Source organism: Ahaetulla prasina, chromosome 2, assembly GCF_028640845.1.
Source record: "Ahaetulla prasina isolate Xishuangbanna chromosome 2, ASM2864084v1, whole genome shotgun sequence".
NCBI classification, from domain to species: Eukaryota; Metazoa; Chordata; class Lepidosauria; order Squamata; family Colubridae; genus Ahaetulla; species Ahaetulla prasina.
The window spans coordinates 172,364,508-172,386,128 of NC_080540.1; the positions used below are offsets into that span (position 1 = coordinate 172,364,508).

At 36.9% G+C, this 21,621-nt stretch overlaps 1 protein-coding gene across 1 annotated transcript; it reads right to left on the minus strand.

The window, feature by feature from the left end:
• Window positions 1-2,804: 2,804 nt before the first annotated feature.
• On the minus strand, window positions 2,805-19,636 carry LOC131191302 (synaptonemal complex central element protein 1-like). Its single transcript, XM_058169322.1, has 12 exons — window positions 19,423-19,636; window positions 18,500-18,559; window positions 17,589-17,663; window positions 16,843-16,890; window positions 14,117-14,171; window positions 13,189-13,278; window positions 10,709-10,772; window positions 6,487-6,544; window positions 6,199-6,313; window positions 5,672-5,761; window positions 4,233-4,325; window positions 2,805-3,040 (listed from the first exon to the last, which is right to left on the minus strand). Exons 1-11 carry the CDS (start codon window positions 19,427-19,429, stop codon window positions 4,268-4,270), a joined length of 720 nt encoding a protein of 239 aa, XP_058025305.1. The 5' UTR covers window positions 19,430-19,636; the 3' UTR covers window positions 2,805-3,040; window positions 4,233-4,267.
• Window positions 19,637-21,621: the final 1,985 nt, after the last annotated feature.

The window sequence follows — 21,621 nt, forward strand, 5'->3', positions numbered from 1 at the left end:
AGTGACTTGTCCTATCAGTGTTGGTGGGAGTGGTCTTGGTGGTTATTTGGTTGGGCTGTTTACTGTTAGCTTGTTTGGCAGTTCCTTGATTGGGGTATTGTTTACTTCTTGATTGTTGGTCTGGTGTTAATCTATGCTCATCTGGGTGTTAATTGCTACATCTGTCTGTTCAGGTGTTGTGAAATTAAAGAGTTCATTATGTTTTCTGACTGCTAGTTGGTGTTCATGGATATGTTCTGCTAGTCTTCTGTTTGTCTTACATGGTGGCTGTTGCAGTCTTTACAGTGTATATTGTAAATGATTCCGGGGTCCATCCATCCCCAATCCATCTCCCCCCACCCACCGGGTATTTTGGTCTACTTAGGATATTTTGGAGCGCTTTAGTTGGTTTGTGTGCTATGCTGATACCATCTAGTTTTAAGTTTATTGGTGGTTTCTGATGTATAGCAGTGTTGTCCTTATAGCTTGTGTTTGGTTGTATTGTTATATTGGATTGAGTGGTCAAGCACTTTTTGATGAGGTTGCATGGATACCCATTTTGTTTCAAGGTGTTATATAGATTATCTGTTTCCTTTTTCTGATGTTCAGGGTTGCTGAATGTGGTTTGTGCTCATCTGAATAGTGTTCTTACACGACATGAGAGGTTGAGTTATTACTTTGGTAGTGATGTACTTGGTTGGTGTGGGTAGTTTTTCTGTAGACTTGTGTTTCTAGTTTGCCACAGCAATCTTTACTGATAAGGATATCCAGGAAAGGTAGTGTGTTGTTTTCTTTTTCCCTTGTGAACTGGATCCCTTTGAAGATGTTCTGAATGGTTTTGTAGGTCTTCTCTAGCTGATCCTTTTCTATTATAGTAAAGGTATCATCTGCAAACCTGATCCGTATTTGGGGTTGTATATGTGTGGGAGTGCTATTGATTCCACTTGAGACCACTCCCATCAACACTAACAGGACAAGCCACTAGAAAATAAAATGAGGCCCAACTCCACTCCCCACTAGTATGGACTAGGGGAGACATGATAGCTGTGTTCCAATATCTCAGGGGCTGCCACAAAGAAGAGGGAGTCGGGCTGTTCTCCAAAGCACCTGAGGGTAGAACAAGAAGCAATGGGTGGAAACTGATCAAAGAAAGAAGCAACTTAGAACTAAGGAGAAATTTCCTGACAGTTAGAATAATTAATAAGTGGAACGACTTGCCTTCAGAAGTTGTGAATGCTCCAACACTGGAAATTTTTAAGAAAATGTTGGATAACCATCTGAGATGGTGTAGGGTTTCCTGCCTGGGCAGGGGGTTGGACTAGAAGGCCTCCAAGGTCCCTTCCAACTCTGTTGTTATGTTGTGTTGTGTTGTGTTGTGTTGTGTTGTGTTGTGTTGTGTTGTGTTGTGTTATGTTATGTTATTAATGATGTTACCTTGTTTGGGTAATGAAACATCTGTGAGAAAACAACCAAGCTCTGAACACACCAAGGACTCCTCGTTCTCATTTTAGTTTCCTAACCATGTGATCAACATTCTTTTTTCTAAATTACTTCAAGTTTTTTGCAGGTATTCTCTCACAATATCTGAAATTATAATAGCTATCTTTCAGTTTGTTTGTTTTTTCCTTTTTTCCAATGAAATTAAAATATATTTGTTCAGACTTATTTACCTTAGTACCCTTTCATAGTCAGTAAATGGTTTAGTTGGGATGTGACCAATATAACCAGTATGATACATTTAAAGGCTGATGTGATTACTTTTTCTATTATTTCTCATTAAAATTGGGTGTATGGTATTTATCAACAACCTTGGATTTTGAGCAAATTGTTGGCTTATTAAATCAGAAAAATAACTACATTTTGATATATTGATCGGGCCTGATAGCCCTTAGTACCTCAGAATTGTTGCTACCATAGAATAAAAGGATGTAACATTATTTGCAGAACAGGACTATAAAGTAATACTTTTACTTATTTCGCTCCAGATGAACAGCAAGAAAGAAAAAGCAAAAATGTCTTTATCTTCCTGGACCAGCAATAAAGACTTTTCTCATACCTCTCTCTCAGCTTCGGTGACTAGAAGTTATTTGTTAACGCAGAGTTTCTCAGTTGTGAGAATTAAATTTTGGTTAAATTTTAACCAAAAAATACATAAAAATTTTGTCCTTGCAGCAATTTAATGTAATTTCAATTTGAATGTACTTTTTAATTTTTTTTCTTCAAGGGAAGTTGATTGTGCTAGCACTTTAAAAATTATTTAAATTGTTTAATTGATACAGTAATTCAGAAGAATGCATTCTTAATTCTTAAGGGATAGAGTGTTAATTTTCATAATTCCTGCCATAATAACCAAATCACATTGCATCAAAATGATACTTGTTTGGAGACAGTTTGCTGTACATACAGTATATATATACAACAGAAATACTAGTAGTAAAATTCCATATTAACTCCAAATGATTATTATTATTTTTTATGGAAAGGCTATGTAAAGTATTCAAAAGAGCTACTTTGCACTGTAAAGTACATTTGTGTAAATGAGGATATCTGCTTGGAGCATTAAAGTAGCTGTGCCTTTGGACATTGGAAGCAGTTTTTGAAATAGGTACGCAAACTTTGAAAATAACCCTATGGTAAAATTTTGATAACAAATATTTCATTTATTGTTAATGCACTTTAGTGAAAAATCTGTTTCCAATAATTTGTGAAGCGCTAATATCCAAATCAGTATTTTTCAACCTTGGCAATTTTAAGATGTGTGATCTTTAACTCCCAGAATTCTCCAGCCAGTATGTTTGTCCACAAATCTTAAAGTTGCCAAGGTTGAGAAACATTGATCTAGAGGTAGTTTGCATCAATAAACATCAAGAAATAAACCAAAAATTCCATTAGACCATTTTTATGACAGCAGAAGTAACAGAAATTTATTAACAGCAAATGGTTAGCCACAAATTTAAGTGTGAAGCAAGATATCCAATATTCCACCAAGACATCCAATATTTCATGGAGATGTTTTCTCTCAGTGCTAAAGCAAAGCTCCTGCTGTACACACAAACCTATCCTGGAGATGGGAATAGAGAGAGATGTAAATTTAGGAAATTATCTCTATAATCTTTTAATCTTTCCTCTATCCTTGAATGGATCAAGGGAAAATGAACTTTAGTGTTCATTAAATCAAGATAGGCCTAAAAACACTGCCACACTACCATTTCCTCAGAAACAGTTTGAAGATCTGGACTTCTCTTCTCCCAGATTCACAGTGGATCAATACAATAAATTGCTTTCACATATATTATTTTATGTTACACTTTTGTCCTGGGCAAATCCAAGTGGTTCCTATGAGAGGAAGCTGAAAAGCCATCAGAGTGTCTTTCCTTTGAAAGATCCACTAAAAATGGCAAACTCAAAAAACCAGGAGGTAAAGGAAAGCCTTTGGCTGAGTCCTTTGGGAGAAGGGCAGTATAAAAAATTTAATAAATAAAATAAAATAAATAAATAAAATAAAGCCAAAGTTCCTGCAAACCGAAAAAGACTGTCCACTACCTCCTCAGGGCTGCAGCATTTCAATGTTTTATTAAGGCTTTGTATTTACTAATTGATTTGTTTAATGAGCTTTATATATTGCTCACCTCCCAGCAACTCTGGTCAGTTCACAAGTAAAAAGTGAAACAAGGGGGAAAAATCTTAATAAAAATAAAGAAGTAAAAGATAGCAAAAGTGATGAAAACAGAAACAGCAACAAAATCCCCCATCCACACAACCTAAATGGGCTTCAATCAGCCTGGCCAAAAGCCTTGGCAAAGAAAACAAATCTTCCGTGTTCTTCAAAACATCTGCAGGATAGGGACCATCCAGATCTCAAGGGAATCTCATTCCAGAGGGCAGGCTTTACTTGAGGAATGATACATCAGAGTGAGTGAATAGGAACTAATTATTGAAACTTTAAGAAACTAATGTTTCATTTTGTGCCCATGAGCTCATATCTACTGTGGCATAAGATCCCAGATTTTTCTATATTGGTCCTTGAATGCAGGAGAACCCCCTTCCTTACATCTCTAAGTAGAAAGCAAGGACACTTAGATTGCAGCCTAGAAATGTTGTGATAAAGAGTTCATTCCATTCTAATTTTGCTTAAAAGTCTTATTGTATTAATCATCTAATTTTAGAATACCAGATAAGTGGCTGCTTCCATCCTGCTTTATGGACCTTAATTGTTAAATAACAGCTTTAAAGAATGCATTAAAAGTATTTACATTTCTTCCTGTACAGCAGTATGGTGGACTACAAGCTAATCTTCATTCATGCTGTCATCCTCCATCCCGAAGACCTCCAGCTCTGTTCTTAACCTGAAGTAAATTAAATACTTGAAATTAAACAATGTAAGGATCAAAACAGAATATAAAGGAAACAAAATGAGGCAGAAAACTAGTGACCATATTTCCATTTTTAAGTTTTTATAATTTTAAATAAACCTTGCAGGAGTAGGAATTCTGGTAGATGGTGAAGGTAGTTATCTTTGTTTTACAGTGCTTCAGTAATATATTGTTTCTGGTGACCAAAACTGGATGCAGTATTCCAAGTGTGGCTTTACTAAGGCTTTATAAAGCGGTACTAATATTTCACGTTATCTTGATTCTATGCCTTTGTTTATAGAACCAAGGATTGTATTAACTTTTTTGGCTAATAACTGCTAATAACAATAACTTTGAGATGGACCTTGAAGTCCTAGTGGACGATCACTTAAATATGAGCCAGTAGTGTGCGACAACAGCCAAAAAAGCTAATACAATCCTTGGTTGTATAAACAGAGGCACAGCATCAAAATCACATGAAGTATTGGTACCGCTTTATAAAGCCATCCAGATTTGGTGGTCAAACTACCAAAAAAGATATTGAGATTTTGGAAAAAGTGCAAAGAAGAGCAACTAAGATGATTAAAGGCCCAGAGACTAAAACATGAAGAATGGTTGCAGGATTTGGGTTTGGCTAGTCTAGAGAAAAGAAGGACTAAGGGCAGTGGTGGGATTCAGCCAGTTCGCACCACTTCGGGAGAACCGGTTTTTAACTTTCTGAGCAGTTTGGCAAACTGGTCATTGGAAGAAATCATTAGGGCAGAGAACCGGTTGTTAAATTACTTGAATCCCACCATTGACTAGGGGTGACATAGTAGTCCAGTATTTGAGAGGTTGCCATAAAGAAGAGGGGTCAACTTATTTACCAAAGCACCTGTAGGCAGGACAAGAAACAGTGGATGAAACTGATCAAAAAGAGAAGCAACCTGGAACTAAAGAAAAATTTCCTAAGTGATAACAACCAATGGAAGAACTTGCCTTCAGAAGTAGCGGGTGCTTCATCACCAGAGGTTTTTAAGAAGAGACTAGACAGTCATTTATCTGAAAGGGTATAGGGTCTCCTGCTTGAGCAGGGGATTGGACTAGAAGAACTCCAAGGTCCCTTCCAGCTCTATTTTGATTGATTGAAATTAAATATTGACTTTTGCTTGTATCCTAATAGATTTTAAATGTTTAATGATACATAAAATTCACATTTTGAATCTGCTTCAAATACATAATGCACCATAGTCCAAGGACAATTACTCTCTTTGTCTAGAAATCTCATCTTTCAGAAATGAATCTGCAGAAGATTAGTTATATGTTTTGTTATCCAAATACATTCCCACTTTTCTGCCTACTTGTTGCATTTCTCCTGCAAATCAGAATTGTACTTTGAGGCTGCTTCAAGATAACTTTTTGCTTTTTTGTTTTCCTCTTGAAATAACTCCCTGGAAATGAAAAAAGGTATGAATAAGAGTTCTTATATGTCAAATCTATCAAGCTATTAGTTGCTTTTGTGGTGAGAAATTATTTGGCACATGCATTTTTATTCCAACAGTCCAAAATTACAAAAAAATATAAGGAGACACACCAGAGTTTTTTTAATAGTCTCATGTAATTTTGCTTAAGGCATGTATAATTAATTTTACTTATTTATTCATTTTATTTATATCTCATATTTCTGAACTGCCCATCTCCCTCAAAGAAGGGCAATTAATTACTCTTGGAAAGTGTTTACTTATTTGTACAAATAGCACCTTTACTTGCTATTGTAGTTCATTTCAAATGTTAAAAGGTAATTTCTTGGATATTCTTGGGAAGGAACAAACTTTGTTACCTGAGTTCTAAATATTATTATCCCAAAAGAGAACTGAAATATACTCACAAAGTAGATGCAGCTTCCTGGCTTTTCAGAAACTTTCTCTCTTCACTAAATGCAACCTGGCTCAGCAAATCCAGTTCATCTTGAACATGAGCCAGTTTCTCTTGGATTAGTTTTTCTAATGGAATATTACAACATATAAATCCTTTATGGCACATCACATTTAAGAATTCTTACCTGCTTTGAAAACTGAAGGTACTTTCAAAGTAAATTAGAAATTAATTGGATATTATTTTAGATTGAGTAATGTAAATTACCTAAATGCCTCAAATAGTGCATTCTCTTTCTCACCTTCAAGTAGTAACTGCTCCTTACTCTTTTTCATGTCAGCCATTGGTTTCTCCCTGGCCTGAAAAGTGGAAAATGATATGATGAAAAGAAACAACAAAAAATGTGCTGTAGACATGAGGAAGGAAATCAATAAAAATAATCTCCCAACTTTAAACAAAGTCTCCCAAATTTAAACAAAGTAAATAATGTAAATGTCTATACAATGGGGTCAGCAAAAACAAAAACTAATAGACAGATGCTGTACCATCAGTAAGAAGCCAACCTTTCTGCTTGTGCTACCGGTATTTAACCAATTAAAATCCGAGAGATAAGAGAATAAAGAGTTAATTATATATTTATTAAATAAATAAATATTTAATCCAATGTATATTTAAACACATAAATAGTCTCCAGGTTTACTCATCAAGCAAATATTAACATAAGGGAGGAGTATGAAAGGTAGAATGTTAATCAGAAAAATATTACAGTTACAGATAATACAAATAAGAATAATTTGTTACATTAATTATATGCATTTTAATATTAACAATCCCATCTGTTTAAGTGTTAGCTGGATTGAGAGACTGACAATCTTTTTGTGACCAATCTATACTTTATAATTATTTTGTCTACTAATGAGCAGCAAAGGGATAACAACAATATGATATCAATAGAAAGAAAGATTGCATTTGGAACTTTTTCTCTTTCTCTTGAGATTTTAAAAAACATGTTACTGATGATTAAGCATATTGTCAATTTATGTACTATTCTTTTCCTACTAAACAGCAGGAGGAATGTTGCTAATTCAGCTACTGTTGAATTCAAGTAAAGCAGTCTTAGTGGGACATGAGGACCACAAATACATTAAAACCTGTATATTAGCAAACCTAGTGTTTGAACTAGCCACACTTTATAAATAGAGTAAATGCATGTATACCATTCAGCAACACCCACATGCCCTCATCTGCCCAGTAGTGATCATACATTCGCACAGGAGCCATGGTGGCATGTAATCTGGCATCAATGCAGTAATGTAAGTCTACAAGTAGCCCTTAATGTACAACCACAATTGAATCCAAAATTTATGATGCTCATTTGTTAAATGGATTTTGTCCCATTTTATGACTTTTCTTGCCACAGTTGTTAAGTGAATCGCTGCAGTAATTAAATTAGTAACACGGTTGTTGTGAATCTGGCTTCCCCATTGACTTCTTGTCAGGAAGTTGCAAAAGGCGATCATGTGACCATGGGACACTGTAATCATCTGAAGTACATGCCAGTTGCCAAGTGTCCGAATTTTGATCATGTAACCATGGAGCTGCTGCAACAGTTGTAAGTTTGAAAACTGGTCATTAAGTCACACTTTTCAATGCTGTTGTAACTTTTTTTTTTTTTTGCATTTATATCCCGCCCTTCTCCGAAGACTCAGGGCGGCTTACACTGTGTCAAGCAATAATCTTCATCCATTTGTATATTATATACAAGGTCAACTTATTGCCCCCCCCACAATCTGGGTCCTCATTTTACCTACCTTATAAAGGATGGAAGGCTGAGTCAACCTTGGGCCTGGTGGGGCTTGAACCTGCAGTAATTGCAAGCAACTGCTGTTAATAACAGACTGTCTTACCAGTCTGAGCCGCAGAAGCCCATTCTCCTCTTTGAATGGTCACTAAATGAATTGTTGTAAGCTTAGAACTACCTGTACTCCTAAATTGTATAGAATCTATAGACTATTGTGTTCTTGCCATTTTGGGTAAATAAGAGCTACATAACAGTTTTCTTGGTGCATAACTGCCTAGGCAGTCTTGCTACTGATGCCCTGGACATAATTATTGTGAGGAAAGTTCTCTCCATATATCACTAGCTTTTTATTGTTTTCAACATGGCAGTTGCCTAGCTCTTTTCCCCCTGGCATTTCATTTTAATCTCATTTACATGGCTGTGCTCCTAGGAGTTAAAATAGGAAGGCAAACTGAGAAAAGCACAGGCTTGGCTCATTAGAACACCCAAGAATCTAGAAGTCAGCAGTCAGTCTGTAAGCAAATAATATATGCCTCCCTGTTTCTAATACACCCACAGACCCTTAACAGTATTTCTCCCATGCAGTAGCTGTTTCTCCTGGGAGGATTTTCCCATGCTTGTATACAGTAATATCCACTCTTTCTATTGCATTTTCAGATCTCAGCAAGAAACTGTGAAATATCTCTTTGTGAACAGGGCCAAATGTTTTTTAGATAGTTTGATGTCAGTATTCCCAAAGGCAATTGGAATTCAAGTAAAGCAGTCTTAGTGGGACATGAGGACCACAAATACATTAAAACCTGTATATTAGCAAACCTAGTGTTTGAACTAGCCACACTTTATAAATAGAGTAAATGCATGTATACCATTCAGCAACACCCACATGCCCTCATCTGCCCAGTAGTGATCATACATTCGCACAGGAGCCATGGTGGCATGTAATCTGGCATCAATGCAGTAATGTAAGTCTACAAGTAGCCCTTGATGTACAACCACAATTGAATCCAAAATTTATGATGCTCATTTGTTAAATGGATTTTGTCCCATTTTATGACTTTTCTTGCCACAGTTGTTAAGTGAATCGCTGCAGTAATTAAATTAGTAACACGGTTGTTGTGAATCTGGCTTCCCCATTGACTTCTTGTCAGGAAGTTGCAAAAGGCGATCATGTGACCATGGGACACTGTAATCATCTGAAGTACATGCCAGTTGCCAAGTGTCCGAATTTTGATCATGTAACCATGGAGCTGCTGCAACAGTTGTAAGTTTGAAAACTGGTCATTAAGTCACACTTTTCAATGCTGTTGTAACTTTTTTTTTTTTTGCATTTATATCCCGCCCTTCTCCGAAGACTCAGGGTGGCTTACACTGTGTCAAGCAATAATCTTCATCCATTTGTATATTATATACAAGGTCAACTTATTGCCCCCAACAATCTGGGTCCTCATTTTACCTACCTTATAAAGGATGGAAGGCTGAGTTAACCTTGGGCCTGGTGGGGCTTGAACCTGCAGTAATTAAATTAGTAACACGGTTGTTGTGAATCTGGCTTCCCCATTGACTTCTTGTCAGGAAGTTGCAAAAGGCGATCATGTGACCATGGGACACTGTAATCATCTGAAGTACATGCCAGTTGCCAAGTGTCCGAATTTTGATCATGTAACCATGGAGCTGCTGCAACAGTTGTAAGTTTGAAAACTGGTCATTAAGTCACACTTTTCAATGCTGTTGTAACTTTTTTTTTTTTTGCATTTATATCCCGCCCTTCTCCGAAGACTCAGGGTGGCTTACACTGTGTCAAGCAATAATCTTCATCCATTTGTATATTATATACAAGGTCAACTTATTGCCCCCAACAATCTGGGTCCTCATTTTACCTACCTTATAAAGGATGGAAGGCTGAGTTAACCTTGGGCCTGGTGGGGCTTGAACCTGCAGTAATTGCAAGCAACTGCTGTTAATAACAGACTGTCTTACCAGTCTGAGCCGCAGAGGCCCATTCTCCTCTTTGAATGGTCACTAAATGAATTGTTGTAAGCTTAGAACTACCTGTACTCCTAAATTGTATAGAATCTATAGACTATTGTGTTCTTGCCATTTTGGGTAAATAAGAGCTACATAACAGTTTTCTTGGTGCATAAATGCCTAGGCAGTCTTGCTACTGATGCCCTGGACATAATTATTGTGAGGAAAGTTCTCTCCATATATCACTAGCTTTTTATTGTTTTCAACATGGCAGTTGCCTAGCTCTTTTCCCCCTGGCATTTCATTTTAATCTCATTTACATGGCTGTGCTCCTAGGAGTTAAAATAGGAAGGCAAACTGAGAAAAGCACAGGCTTGGCTCATTAGAACACCCAAGAATCTAGAAGTCAGCAGTCAGTCTGTAAGCAAATAATATATGCCTCCCTGTTTCTAATACACCCACAGACCCTTAACAGTATTTCTCCCATGCAGTAGCTGTTTCTCCTGGGAGGATTTTCCCATGCTTGTATACAGTAATATCCACTCTTTCTATTGCATTTTCGGATCTCAGCAAGAAACTGTGAAATATCTCTTTGTGAACAGGGCCAAATGTTTTTTAGATAGTTTGATGTCAGTATTCCCAAAGGCAATTGGAATTCAAGATCTTAACTCACAGTTTTGCTTCCTACATTTATTACAATATTAATGAGTACTGTAGAATATAATTTATTCTACAGGGAAGAAAAACGGGCTCTTACATAAAGTTCCCAGAGATTCTTGTGCTTCTCCATCAACTCATCAAGTAACTGCTCAAATGCAAATCTGAAAGTAGAAAAAAAAATAAACACAAGGCAGGAACAAGACAGAATAAACTATTGCATTGTAAATAATTTCAACTCCTTGCTGCACTTCTAGGGAATGTCAACTGCAACAGAATCTAGCACATCAAGCCCTTGAATGGGCTTTCTTGCAGGGCTGGTCAAGGGGAGGCATTGTCTCAAATGCAGATCCTGGGCCTCAACTTTGGAAGTACTGAGCCATCTATATATGTATATGTATATATATAAGGTGAAGAAGGTGCAATCTTAAACGGCATTGCTATGGAGTGGGTGCTTGGTGTGGCCATGCCTATTGTACGGTAAGCCAAGAAGCTGCAAGTAAAAGCATCAGCCATGTGGCATGGTGGCACAGTGTTTAGAATGCAGTACTGCAAGCTACTTCTGCTGACTGCCAGCAGCCAGCAGTTTGGCAGATCGAATCTCACCAGGCTCAAGGTTGACTCAGCCTTCCATCCTTCCGAGGTGGATAAAATGAGGACCCAGATTGTTGGGGGCAATATGCTGATTCTGTAAACCGCTTAGAGAGGGCTGAAAAGCACTATAAAGCGGTATGTAAGTCTGTGCTATTGCTACTTTGACTAGCATTGGGTCCATTTGTATTCTGGGTCTGATAGCATTCTTTAGTCATCTCTGCCTGCTGTGATGTTACTTAACTCAATGGAATTGCAGCCACTGTGCAGGAGGGCTGGGCATATCATTGTCAAGGCAGGGCATCGTTATTTTCCTGATTCAGTCACCAAAGTGCTGAACCATGTTTTAATCGCCAACGTTGAAAATAATTTGTTCAGTTCAACATGTGCAAGATTAGTTTGGTTTTAGAGAGGATGCACACACGCCGACAGCATTCCTGCAAGAGTTTCTAAAAATACGGTCTACTTGTTCATGTAACACCATTGTTACACAGACATACTTGAAACATTGCTATAGATTCTTCTTGCTCCATGTTCATTATTCAACATTGGCTATTCAGATTCAAAAGGAAGCAAATAATGGAATAGTAACTCTGCATATTTATTTTCTGCACCTTTTTTTTATTATTTCATTTTGTCACAACAGTATACACAAACATTGTCATAAATAAAACAACATATCATGAAGAATATATATATATATATATAAATAAAAAAATATGCATCAGCTATATTAATTTGATATAATGAAGGGAACAATAGGACAGGAACGGTAGGCACTTTTGTGCTCTTATGCACGCCCCTTATAGTCCTCTTAGGAATGGGGTGAGGTCAATAGTAGACAGTTTTTGGTTGAAGATTTTGGGATTTTGAGTAGAGACTATGGAGTCAGGTAAGCATTAACAACTCTGTTACAGAAGTCATATTTTCTGCAATCAAGTTTGAAGCAGTTGACATTAAGCTTGAATCCATTTTGTGCTCTTGTAATATTGCGATTGAAGCTGAAGTAGTCTTTTACAGGAAGGATATTGCAATAGATGATTTTGTGTGTTAAACACAGGTCATGTCGAAGTCGACGGAGTTGTAAGTCTTCTAATCCCAGGATTTCAAGCCTGGTGGTATAAGGTATTTTGTTGTTTTCGGAGGAGCGAAGAACTCTTCTAGTAAAATATTTCTGGACGCGTTCAATTGTATTAATGTCAGAGATGTGGTATGGGTTCCAGACGGATGAGCTATATTCAAGAATAGGTCTGGCAAATGTTTTGTATGCTCTAGTTAGTAGTGTAGAATTTTTGGAAAAGAAGCTGCGTAAAATTAGGTTTACAACTTTTAGAGCCTTTTTTGCTATGTAGGTGCAGTGGGCTTTGGCATTAAGGTCATTTGATATGAGAACTCCAAGATCTTTGACAGGGTGGAGGTCGTCAGTAAGGTAATGACCATCGAGTTTGTACTTGTTGATAAGATTCTTTTTTCCAATATGTAAGACTGAGCATTTGCTGGTTGAGATTTGGAGTTGCCAAGTTTATTTACAAAGTTTTACCTTGTAAATAAGTACAGGACTTCAGAATATTGACATGGCATATAGTTTTCCATTGTGGCTAAGGCATACAGACTATTCTGTCTGTCTAAACTATTTTATAGCTATTTAAATCAGAAGACTTTCTTTTCTAGTAAGGAATTCCATATACTAAAGACGTTAAGTAAAATGTTATTTTTGTTAGTATTAAACTTATCTGCAAACAATTTTATTGAATGACCTGAATGTTGTGACAAAATCAGAGATTTGTTGAATTGCATTACTGCATTATTTATTCTTTCAATTAATGCAGCTTTATTCTTTTCAGAAAATGATTTGCTAAAGGAATGAAGGCAGTCTGAAATGTGATCTGATAAATGTAAATGCAGTAACTTTTTTGATAATACATGAATTAAATGAAATCAGGAGATGGTTGCACACGTACATTTATAGCAAAATTGCAAGGAACCAACCTCTGCTCCCTCTGCTTCAGTTTTTCCATCTGAATCTTGGCTGTGATTTCTTCAATTTGTTGCTTGCAGGCAAGGTTCAATTTCTGCTCCCTGGTAAATGTGAAGAAGCCAAGATATAGAATGAGTTAATTCTTAATTTTGTTATGATAATCACTTTGCCCTTGGACCATGTATTCCAATATAAATCATTTTACTGAAAACATATGCACTAGGCTATAGTAGAATGGAATGGAACAGAACAGAATAGAACAGGGATGTCAAAATCAAGGCCCGTGGGCTGCATCTAGCCTGCAGGATGCTTAGATGTGGCCCACGAGGCCACCCTGGAAATAGCAAAGGACTGGCCCATGGTGCCTCTCCCAGCAAAAACAGAGCTCTGGAGGGCCGTGTGCCCCACCCCGGCCCCCCTGAGGCCAAACACAACCTTGATGCAGCCCTCAATGAAACTGAGTTTGAGACCCCTGGAACAGAATAATGGAACAGAACAGAATATTCTTTATTGGCCAAGTGGGATTGGGCACACAAGGGATTTGTCTCCGGTGCATAAGCTCTCAGTATACATACAAGCAACAAGTGATAATCATGATAAAATATATATATACTGACAGCATTTTTGGTATATATATTTTCTTGGAGTAATTTGTTGTGTTTCTTTCTGTAGTCTAGAACAGTGATGGCTAAACTTTTTGCCATCGCATACCAAAAGCGTGGGGAGCATGGGGAGCATGGGGGAAGTCATGCACACGCGTGACCACACCCATAATTCAATGCCCCCCACACCCCGCAATGCTCACGTGCCCACAGATATGGCTCCGTGTACCATCTGTAGCACACGTGCCATAGGTTCGCCATCACAAGTCTAGAACATTGCTCAGTACTTTTCAATAGCTAAGTGCACAAAGCAGGTGGATCAGAGGCCCTAGCTCACCTCTGCATTTCAGCTTGTGTCTCCTTTGAATGCATCTGCATGGCTTTTTTGATCTCTGCAAGAAAGGTAAATATTAACTCTCAGCAGTTCAGGTTATTCTCTTTCTGCATAATATTTCTGGCATGATTTTATGTACTGTATGTTCTCTAAAACTGAAATAATGCCACTACTTTCAAGGAACAGAACACATGCAATTACACAATGCCACAACTTTCATTAGATAAAGCAAGAAGAGACTGTAGGAGAGAGAATGTTCTATTTCTCCTCTGTATTAAGCACAGGTAATCGGAAAGTTACTTAAAGAAAAAAAGACTCATCAGGAAAAGATGTTGGGCTTGTGATGATCAGCTTGCTGAAAATTTTGGTCTAGTATGCACTTTCCATGAAAAAAGTTTAATTCCATCTTATGAAACTTCAAGAGGGAAATAAAAAATAAAATGGTCAATATTGTCAAGTACAGAAATTATTTAAATTACCAGGTGGAGAAAAGACAGAGATAATTTTCTCTCTGCACCACACACGACTTTTAAGTGTTGTTTTTTTAGCTATACTTATAATGGTACCTTGGTACCCACTGTTTCGAAATTCATCAAATTTGGTACTCGACGTATTTTGATGTGAATAAGTGATAGGACTTTGAGGGGAGTTAGGGGTGGTTTTAAACTATGATGTGTGTATTTCAGAACTTATGCTAGAGTTTTCATCTGCTTCTCTTCTCAAAATTTGGGGAACTGTTGCCTTTTGTCAGGGATGGCTCAGAGCACTATAAAGCCAACTTGTGCTGTATATAGCCTATGGTCGCAAGTTCTCCCCTTGCCTTAACTCACGGCAGTGGTGGGATTCAAATTTTTTTACTATCGGTTCCTTGGGCATGGCTTGGTGGGTGTGGCATGGTGGATGTGGCAGGGGAAGGATACTGTAAAATCTCCATTCCCACCCCACTCCAAGGGAAGGATACTCTAAAATATCCATTTCCTCTTGATCAGCTGGGACTCGGGAGGCAGAGAATAGATGGGGGCAGGGCCAGTCAAAGGTGGTATTTACCGGTTCTCCGAACTGCTCAAAATTTCCACTACCGGTTCTCCAGAACTGGCCAGAACCTGCTGAATGCCACCTCTGACTCACTGCCTATGAAATATGTGATCTTCATGTAACAAATGGGAATAAGTAAAGCTGGGAGGAGAAATGCTGATTTTTGTAGTTTTTTTATTTTTAAGGGCAATGCGGAGCTTTAGTACTGCCATTGTTTCAAATGAATTGGATTATTTTTTTTCTCAGTTTCTGTTGCAGTTCTGTAAACATCCTGGAAACATATGCATTGAAGGATGGGATATTAGTCCTCAACGGAACTACATCCACATGGAGGGAAGTATGCAGTGGAGTACCCCAAGGCTCTGTTTTAGGCCCAGTACTCTTCAACATCTTCATCAATGACTTGGACGAGGGGATAGATGGGGAACTCATCAAATTTGCAGATGACACCAAGCTGGCAGGAATAGCCAACACTCCAGAAGATAGGCTCAAGTTACAGAAAGATCTTGACAGACTTGAACATTGGGCGCTATCTAACAAAATGAAATTCAACAGTGAAAAAAGTAAGGTTCTACATTTAGGCCAAAAAAACAAAATGCACCAGTACCGTATATGTGGTACCTTGCTCAATAGTAGTACCTGTGAGAGGGATCTTGGAGTCCTAGTGGATAACCATTTAGATATGAGCCAGCAGTGTGCAGCAGCTGTTAAAAAAGCCAACACAGTTCTGGGCTGCATAAACAGAGGGATAGAATCAAGATCACGTGAAGTGTTAGTACCACTTTATAATGCCTTGGTAAGGCCACACTTGGAATATTGCATCCAGTTTTGGTCGCCACGATGTAAAAAAGATGTTGAGACTCTAGAAAGAGTGCAGAGAAGAGCAACAAAGATGATTAGGGGACTGGAGGATAAAACATATGAAGAACGGTTGCAGGAACTGGGTATGTCTAGTTTAACAAAAAGAAGGACTAGGGGAGACATGATAGCAGTGTTCCAATATCTCAGGGGCTGCCACAAAGAAGAGGGAGTCGGGCTGTTCTCCAGAGCACCTGAGGGTAGAACAAGAAGCAATGGGTGGAAACTGATCAAAGAAAGAAGCAACTTAGAACTAAGGAGAAATTTCCTGACAGTTAGAACAATTAATAAGTGGAACAACTTGCCTTCAGAAGTTGTGAATGCTCCAACACTGGAAATTTTTAAGAAAATGTTGGATAACCATCTGACTGAGATGGTGTAGGGTTTCCTGCCTGGGCAGGGGGTTGGACTAGAAGGCCTCCAAGGTCCCTTCCAACTCTGATGTTATGTTATGTTATGTTATGTTATGTTATATAAACCTATATTGCAACAGCAACAATAAGAAACTATTAACATAAAACTTAGATTTTTTTTCTAACATTAACAATAGAAACCTATACAAAATGGTATGAGCATTGAAAAATGAATCTTAATTAAATTATTCTTAATTCCTGCAATTAAATTAATTTTACAATAATGCCAAACATAAAGTATCACTTAAAAGTGCATTTCATATGGCAATGTATCTCTTGAAACTGCATTTCATATTGTAATCATATTAATAGTGGATTGTCCTTGCAACAAAAGTGAAAATTTTAAGAAATATAATGTAGACAAACTGCTAAAACTGATAATGTTTAAAAAAATCAAGCCACTATCTCAGAATTTTCCATTACCCTTTTTCTGATTCCATATTTCTTCAAGGCTTGACTTCTCAGCATTCACTACAAGAGAAGGAGTGATTTCATTTAAGCATTATTTTTATCATATTGCAGAAAATACAAATGGAAGAAACCTTAGATGTTGGTGTTTATTTTTCTAAAACTGCATTATAAAAATCTACCCTTTGTTCCCAGATACTATACATTTACTACAGCTAAATTGCCCTCTGTCTACAAGCATGAACAGAAAAACAATTCATCATAATCTTATTGCATTGATCTTTCATGTTTTTATATGCTGGTTGTCCAGTTTATGGTTCTCCCTCCTGTTTCTCAGTCATTCCCATATACTGGCACATCTCATGTAATATATTGGCTGTTAAAATAGTTAAATTAACAGGTTTGTACCTGCAGAGCAACAGCACTGTAAATCATACATAACAACATAGCATAATGTGGCTGCTTGTTTATGATGTCCACCCATCATTGTTTAATATATATGAACCCATCCATTATGATTTAGGTTATGCAGTAACCAGCCATTATGACTTATTCAGCATAGTATGATTTAAAAACTTGTTTTAATATTACTAGGTGACCATAATTTTGTCTATTTAACATATCTATTTAAAACTAAGCATTCTTCAAAGCGGATTGCATTCTGAAGTTCATATATTTAAAAAAAACTGGCTGTGGAGGGAGATATTAGTGGCATTTGATTAATTGGCTTCAATCTGAACTATGACAGAACAGATACCTACGCTTTTCCAGTTCTATCTGAAGTGTCTTACTGTGTTCATTTGCCTCAGAGATCTCTTCATTTAATACCTTCTTAGCTGAAAAAAAAATGCATATAACAAATTGAGAGAAAGTGGGAAGCTCATGACAAGGACCTTTTGCATCTGAGTAATATTATAGTATAATGGTCAAAATATTCTGTAAGCCTCCTTGAGTCGCCATGTGCAAGCAGGCGGCAACATAAATTCCCTAAAATAAAATGTAAAATACATTTAAACCTTTGTAATATTACTCAGCTAAAATAAGTGCAGCAATAACTATTTTTACTAAGATTGTGCTACTGGAATTTCCAGATGGAATTTCCAGTTATTATTTCCCAATAATAACAATTAAAGATATTGTAGAGCTATTCTGCTTTTTATTTTTAGCAGACCACTGTTTGCAGATAGAAAAAGACTGAAATGCAATGAGAAAATATTAGAGCATTAAATAAAAAGAGAAGACCTCCAATCTTATAAAATAGGAGGGGGGAAGTCAAGGCCAGGAGATGTTATAAAACAGTCCCAGGCCTCCCCCCTGGAGGCAAGATTAATTGCATTGATAATAACTTTTCAGGAGTTAGTTAAAACTGATTTATTCCAGAAGGTTTGGGGGTGAATTGTGATATTATGATACTGTGTTATGTAATTTTGATTTTATTTTAATTTTATATTTAACATAGAAATGTTTTGTTTTGTGAACTACCAAGAGTCTCAAAATATCACAAATATTTGAATCAAATGAATAATCTCTTCAAATGAGGTAAAATATTTCTACTGCTCAGTTTATGTTCATCCAACTAAGTTTATTAAACAAAGTATATTAATATAATCCATTTCTACCAGCCAACCACAGAAACCAGCCCTTTAATTTGTGTCTCATTTGAATCTCTTACCTTGTTGCAATTTATTAATTCTTTTTATTAGATCTTCTATTTTTGGTTCTAGATTTTCCACTATGAAAGAAAGAAAAAAGAAAGAGAAAGTTTCATCTGAATTCTTCATTATATTAGTATCTTAAAACTTTATATAAATTCATCATAACCACTTTCCTGTGTATTATTGCATATCTTTCCTTCCATTGCAAATGCAACTTACAGAGGATAAATAGGATAATTTAAAAAAATTAACTGTCAAATTATATTATATTATCCTGGTTGGAACTTTTTTTAAAATGTAAACTGAATATTTAAATCTTTCCCTAAAATTAGCATCTCTTCTTCCATTATATTTTTCTATATATTTTCTTCTGGCACCCACTTCTGGTCTTCCCTCATCATGCAAAATTCTGTTTAAATCAAATACACACCACACCCCTCTCAAATGAATAGATCCAGGAGCCGCAGAATCTGGCCATTGTTTGGCACCAAAGCAATATTACAATCGCAATACTGTATACATAATGATTACATTTTGTAGGTCCCCTAGTTTATATCAAATAAACTAGGGGACCTACAAAACGTAATCATTATGTATACAGTACAGTGTTGTGCCCCCCTTGTCCCCCAAGTGGCATGAAATCAACTATTTCCACTCTACAGGCATAATGTTGCAACATGCTGTGTACATGGATAGAAGTGGCAGGCTACTTTTACACATTTGGAGCTACTTTACTTTATTCGTTTATATTCAACAATTAGCAAACTCATTTCCTGCACATATATCTCAGAAATTGCAGCCTTTAGATTTGGTCCAATTTCATCTTCTAGTCAGAACAACTGTTTCCACAATAAGAGGTGAACAAACTCCAAATGTCTCAATTCCCAGCTATTTTCTATATGGTAAGCAATGCGCTGTCCTCCAGATTTTAATAACTCACCAGCCATAGCTCAAACGTCATAAATTTTCTAGATGACTACCCATTTTAACCATGGATAGGTACATATTACTGTCATGTGCACACTCCAAAATTTTATTAAGATGTCTAGTGCCTGGTGCCCACTCTAACTGTTGGCCCCAGTTTCAAAATACCGTTTTGCATTTGTTTCACAAGAGACAGTATCTCTTCCATTTTTGATGAAAAGTTCCAGGAATCTGGACAAAGAACAAGAACAAACAGAATTGTTTAAATGTTGTCATAATCCACATAAACTATATATCATCATTCACCCAAGTATATACAGTATTATGTATTAACCCAGATGGAGTATATCAAAATCTGTAGATCTTTTGCCTGTATGGAAGTTTTTTTTCTCTTAACTGAGAGTCCTCCTGTGAATTGGAAATTGCAATGTTCTTCCGACAAATGTTACGAAATCAAAATTAGAGAGAGCTGCAAAGCACTGTGAAGCAGTATATAAGTGCTATTCTGAAGTATTTCAGGCAGATGCTTTCCTGATTCACTGGATGCGGGAGGAAGTATAATGAATGCAATGTAAGATTTTGTTATTAGAGATAGGGATACAGTTGAATAGAAAATTATTGTACCTTCCCTCCAACATATCCATCAGAGTTGGGCTTCCTGAGATGAATTGATTAAATACTAGAATAATATTTACATTAATATTATTAATAGTATAAAATACGTCATGAAATATCCTGTAGTTTCTATTAAATATTAATATAGAATATTGCATAAACATTTAAAGAGTAGAAAAGCATTTGTAGAATAAGCTTTTGTTATAATAGAAGAACTTTACAGTTCAGGATTGAGATTTAAAAAACTTTTCCTCTACTGTATCCAGTAGGACCAAACTGAGGGTCCTTCAGCCTTAAGACTTTATTCTGGCCACGCATGATTAAAAACTGGACTGAGAGACCAGTCCATGCCTACACCACTTTTTCTCCACTTGGAAACAAATTTACTAACAATGATGGGACCTCCCACAAAAGTCCAATTTTAGACAGCATTCCAAAAGAGCAAATATTCATGGTTAATTTCCTTCAGGGAAGTAAAACCAAACTTTGCTGTACATAATTTCTCTGTGTAAGGTAAAACACTAGGAGCAGGGAACATCAGATTCAAGCCTACCCAGCCACAGAAGCTTACTGGGTAACATTCAGCCTGATCTATTTCTGTTTTTGTGTGTGTAGATATAGAGGAAGAGGGAGCACTATGTATGCCGTCTTGAATCCCTAAGGATATAAATCAAACCAATCAAAAAATACATCATCCTGTCATAGCATAATGCTGGATCACTCTTATTTTCCTTGGTTTTAGTACATAATTTTTGGAAGGCTGAACTTAAATCCAGCAGGAAATTCTAACTCTCAAAAGCTAAACACGCACACCTGGCAAGAGAAAAAACGAACCAATCTAGCAGCTACTTCTTCCATTGCCCTATTTAACCATCATTTCCTTTCCTTTTGGATTGAGCAGCTGAGGAAAAAGAAAAACCACAGCTCATCTGCCAAATGTTTCTCACTAACGGTAAACCGCAACTTTGAAAAAAAGGGAGGGGGGAAGCTGGCTGCGAAGAGGGGGAAATGTGATAAAATGGATGAGATCGGGGTGGAAACCCCACTGTGCAGAATTTTACCCCATCTTGTGAGGAGCCCCTCCTTCTCTTTGCTGCTCTTAGAAGGAAATAAAAAAACCGTTTCCAGTTCTTTCCAGATTAACAGAGTTGGAAGGGACCTTGTTGGTCATCTAGTCCAACCCCCTGCCCAAGCAGGAGACCCTTACAGTGTTTGGCTCCAAGCCAGGAAAGAAAATGCCAAATGACACTTGTGGAGAATCATTATTTGTTCTTTATTAAGAGAGTCCCAGCATAACAAGTAAGCAGGGCTGGGCAATGGCTACGCAGGAACACTGCCAGATACCCCCTGTATTCATTACCTTTTATCTTTTTAGCCTGTAGTTACTAGTTGGCACATGATGTACTTCCTAGCTGATGTACTTGCTTCTTTCTCTTATTGTCATGGAGAATTTGTATGCTTTATGATTAGCATTTTAATAAAGGAGATAGTTGCATTTTAACATGGCATCGATGCCACATTTTGAAGTTTAGGAAATGATGTTCTTCCTTTGAACCAAAGCCATTTATTTATGGATTTATTTATTTATACTGTTCATTAA

Bases quoted from the DNA above. Each gene is read 5' to 3' on its own strand.
- LOC131191302 (XM_058169322.1), bottom strand. The intron at 13,279-14,116 runs GTGAGCTAGGGC...CACATTTACCAG, and splicing joins ACACAAGCTGAAATGCAGAG to GGAGCAGAAATTGAACCTTG. The intron at 4,326-5,671 runs GTAGGCAGAAAA...AATTTACTTCAG, and splicing joins TTGCAGGAGAAATGCAACAA to GTTAAGAACAGAGCTGGAGG.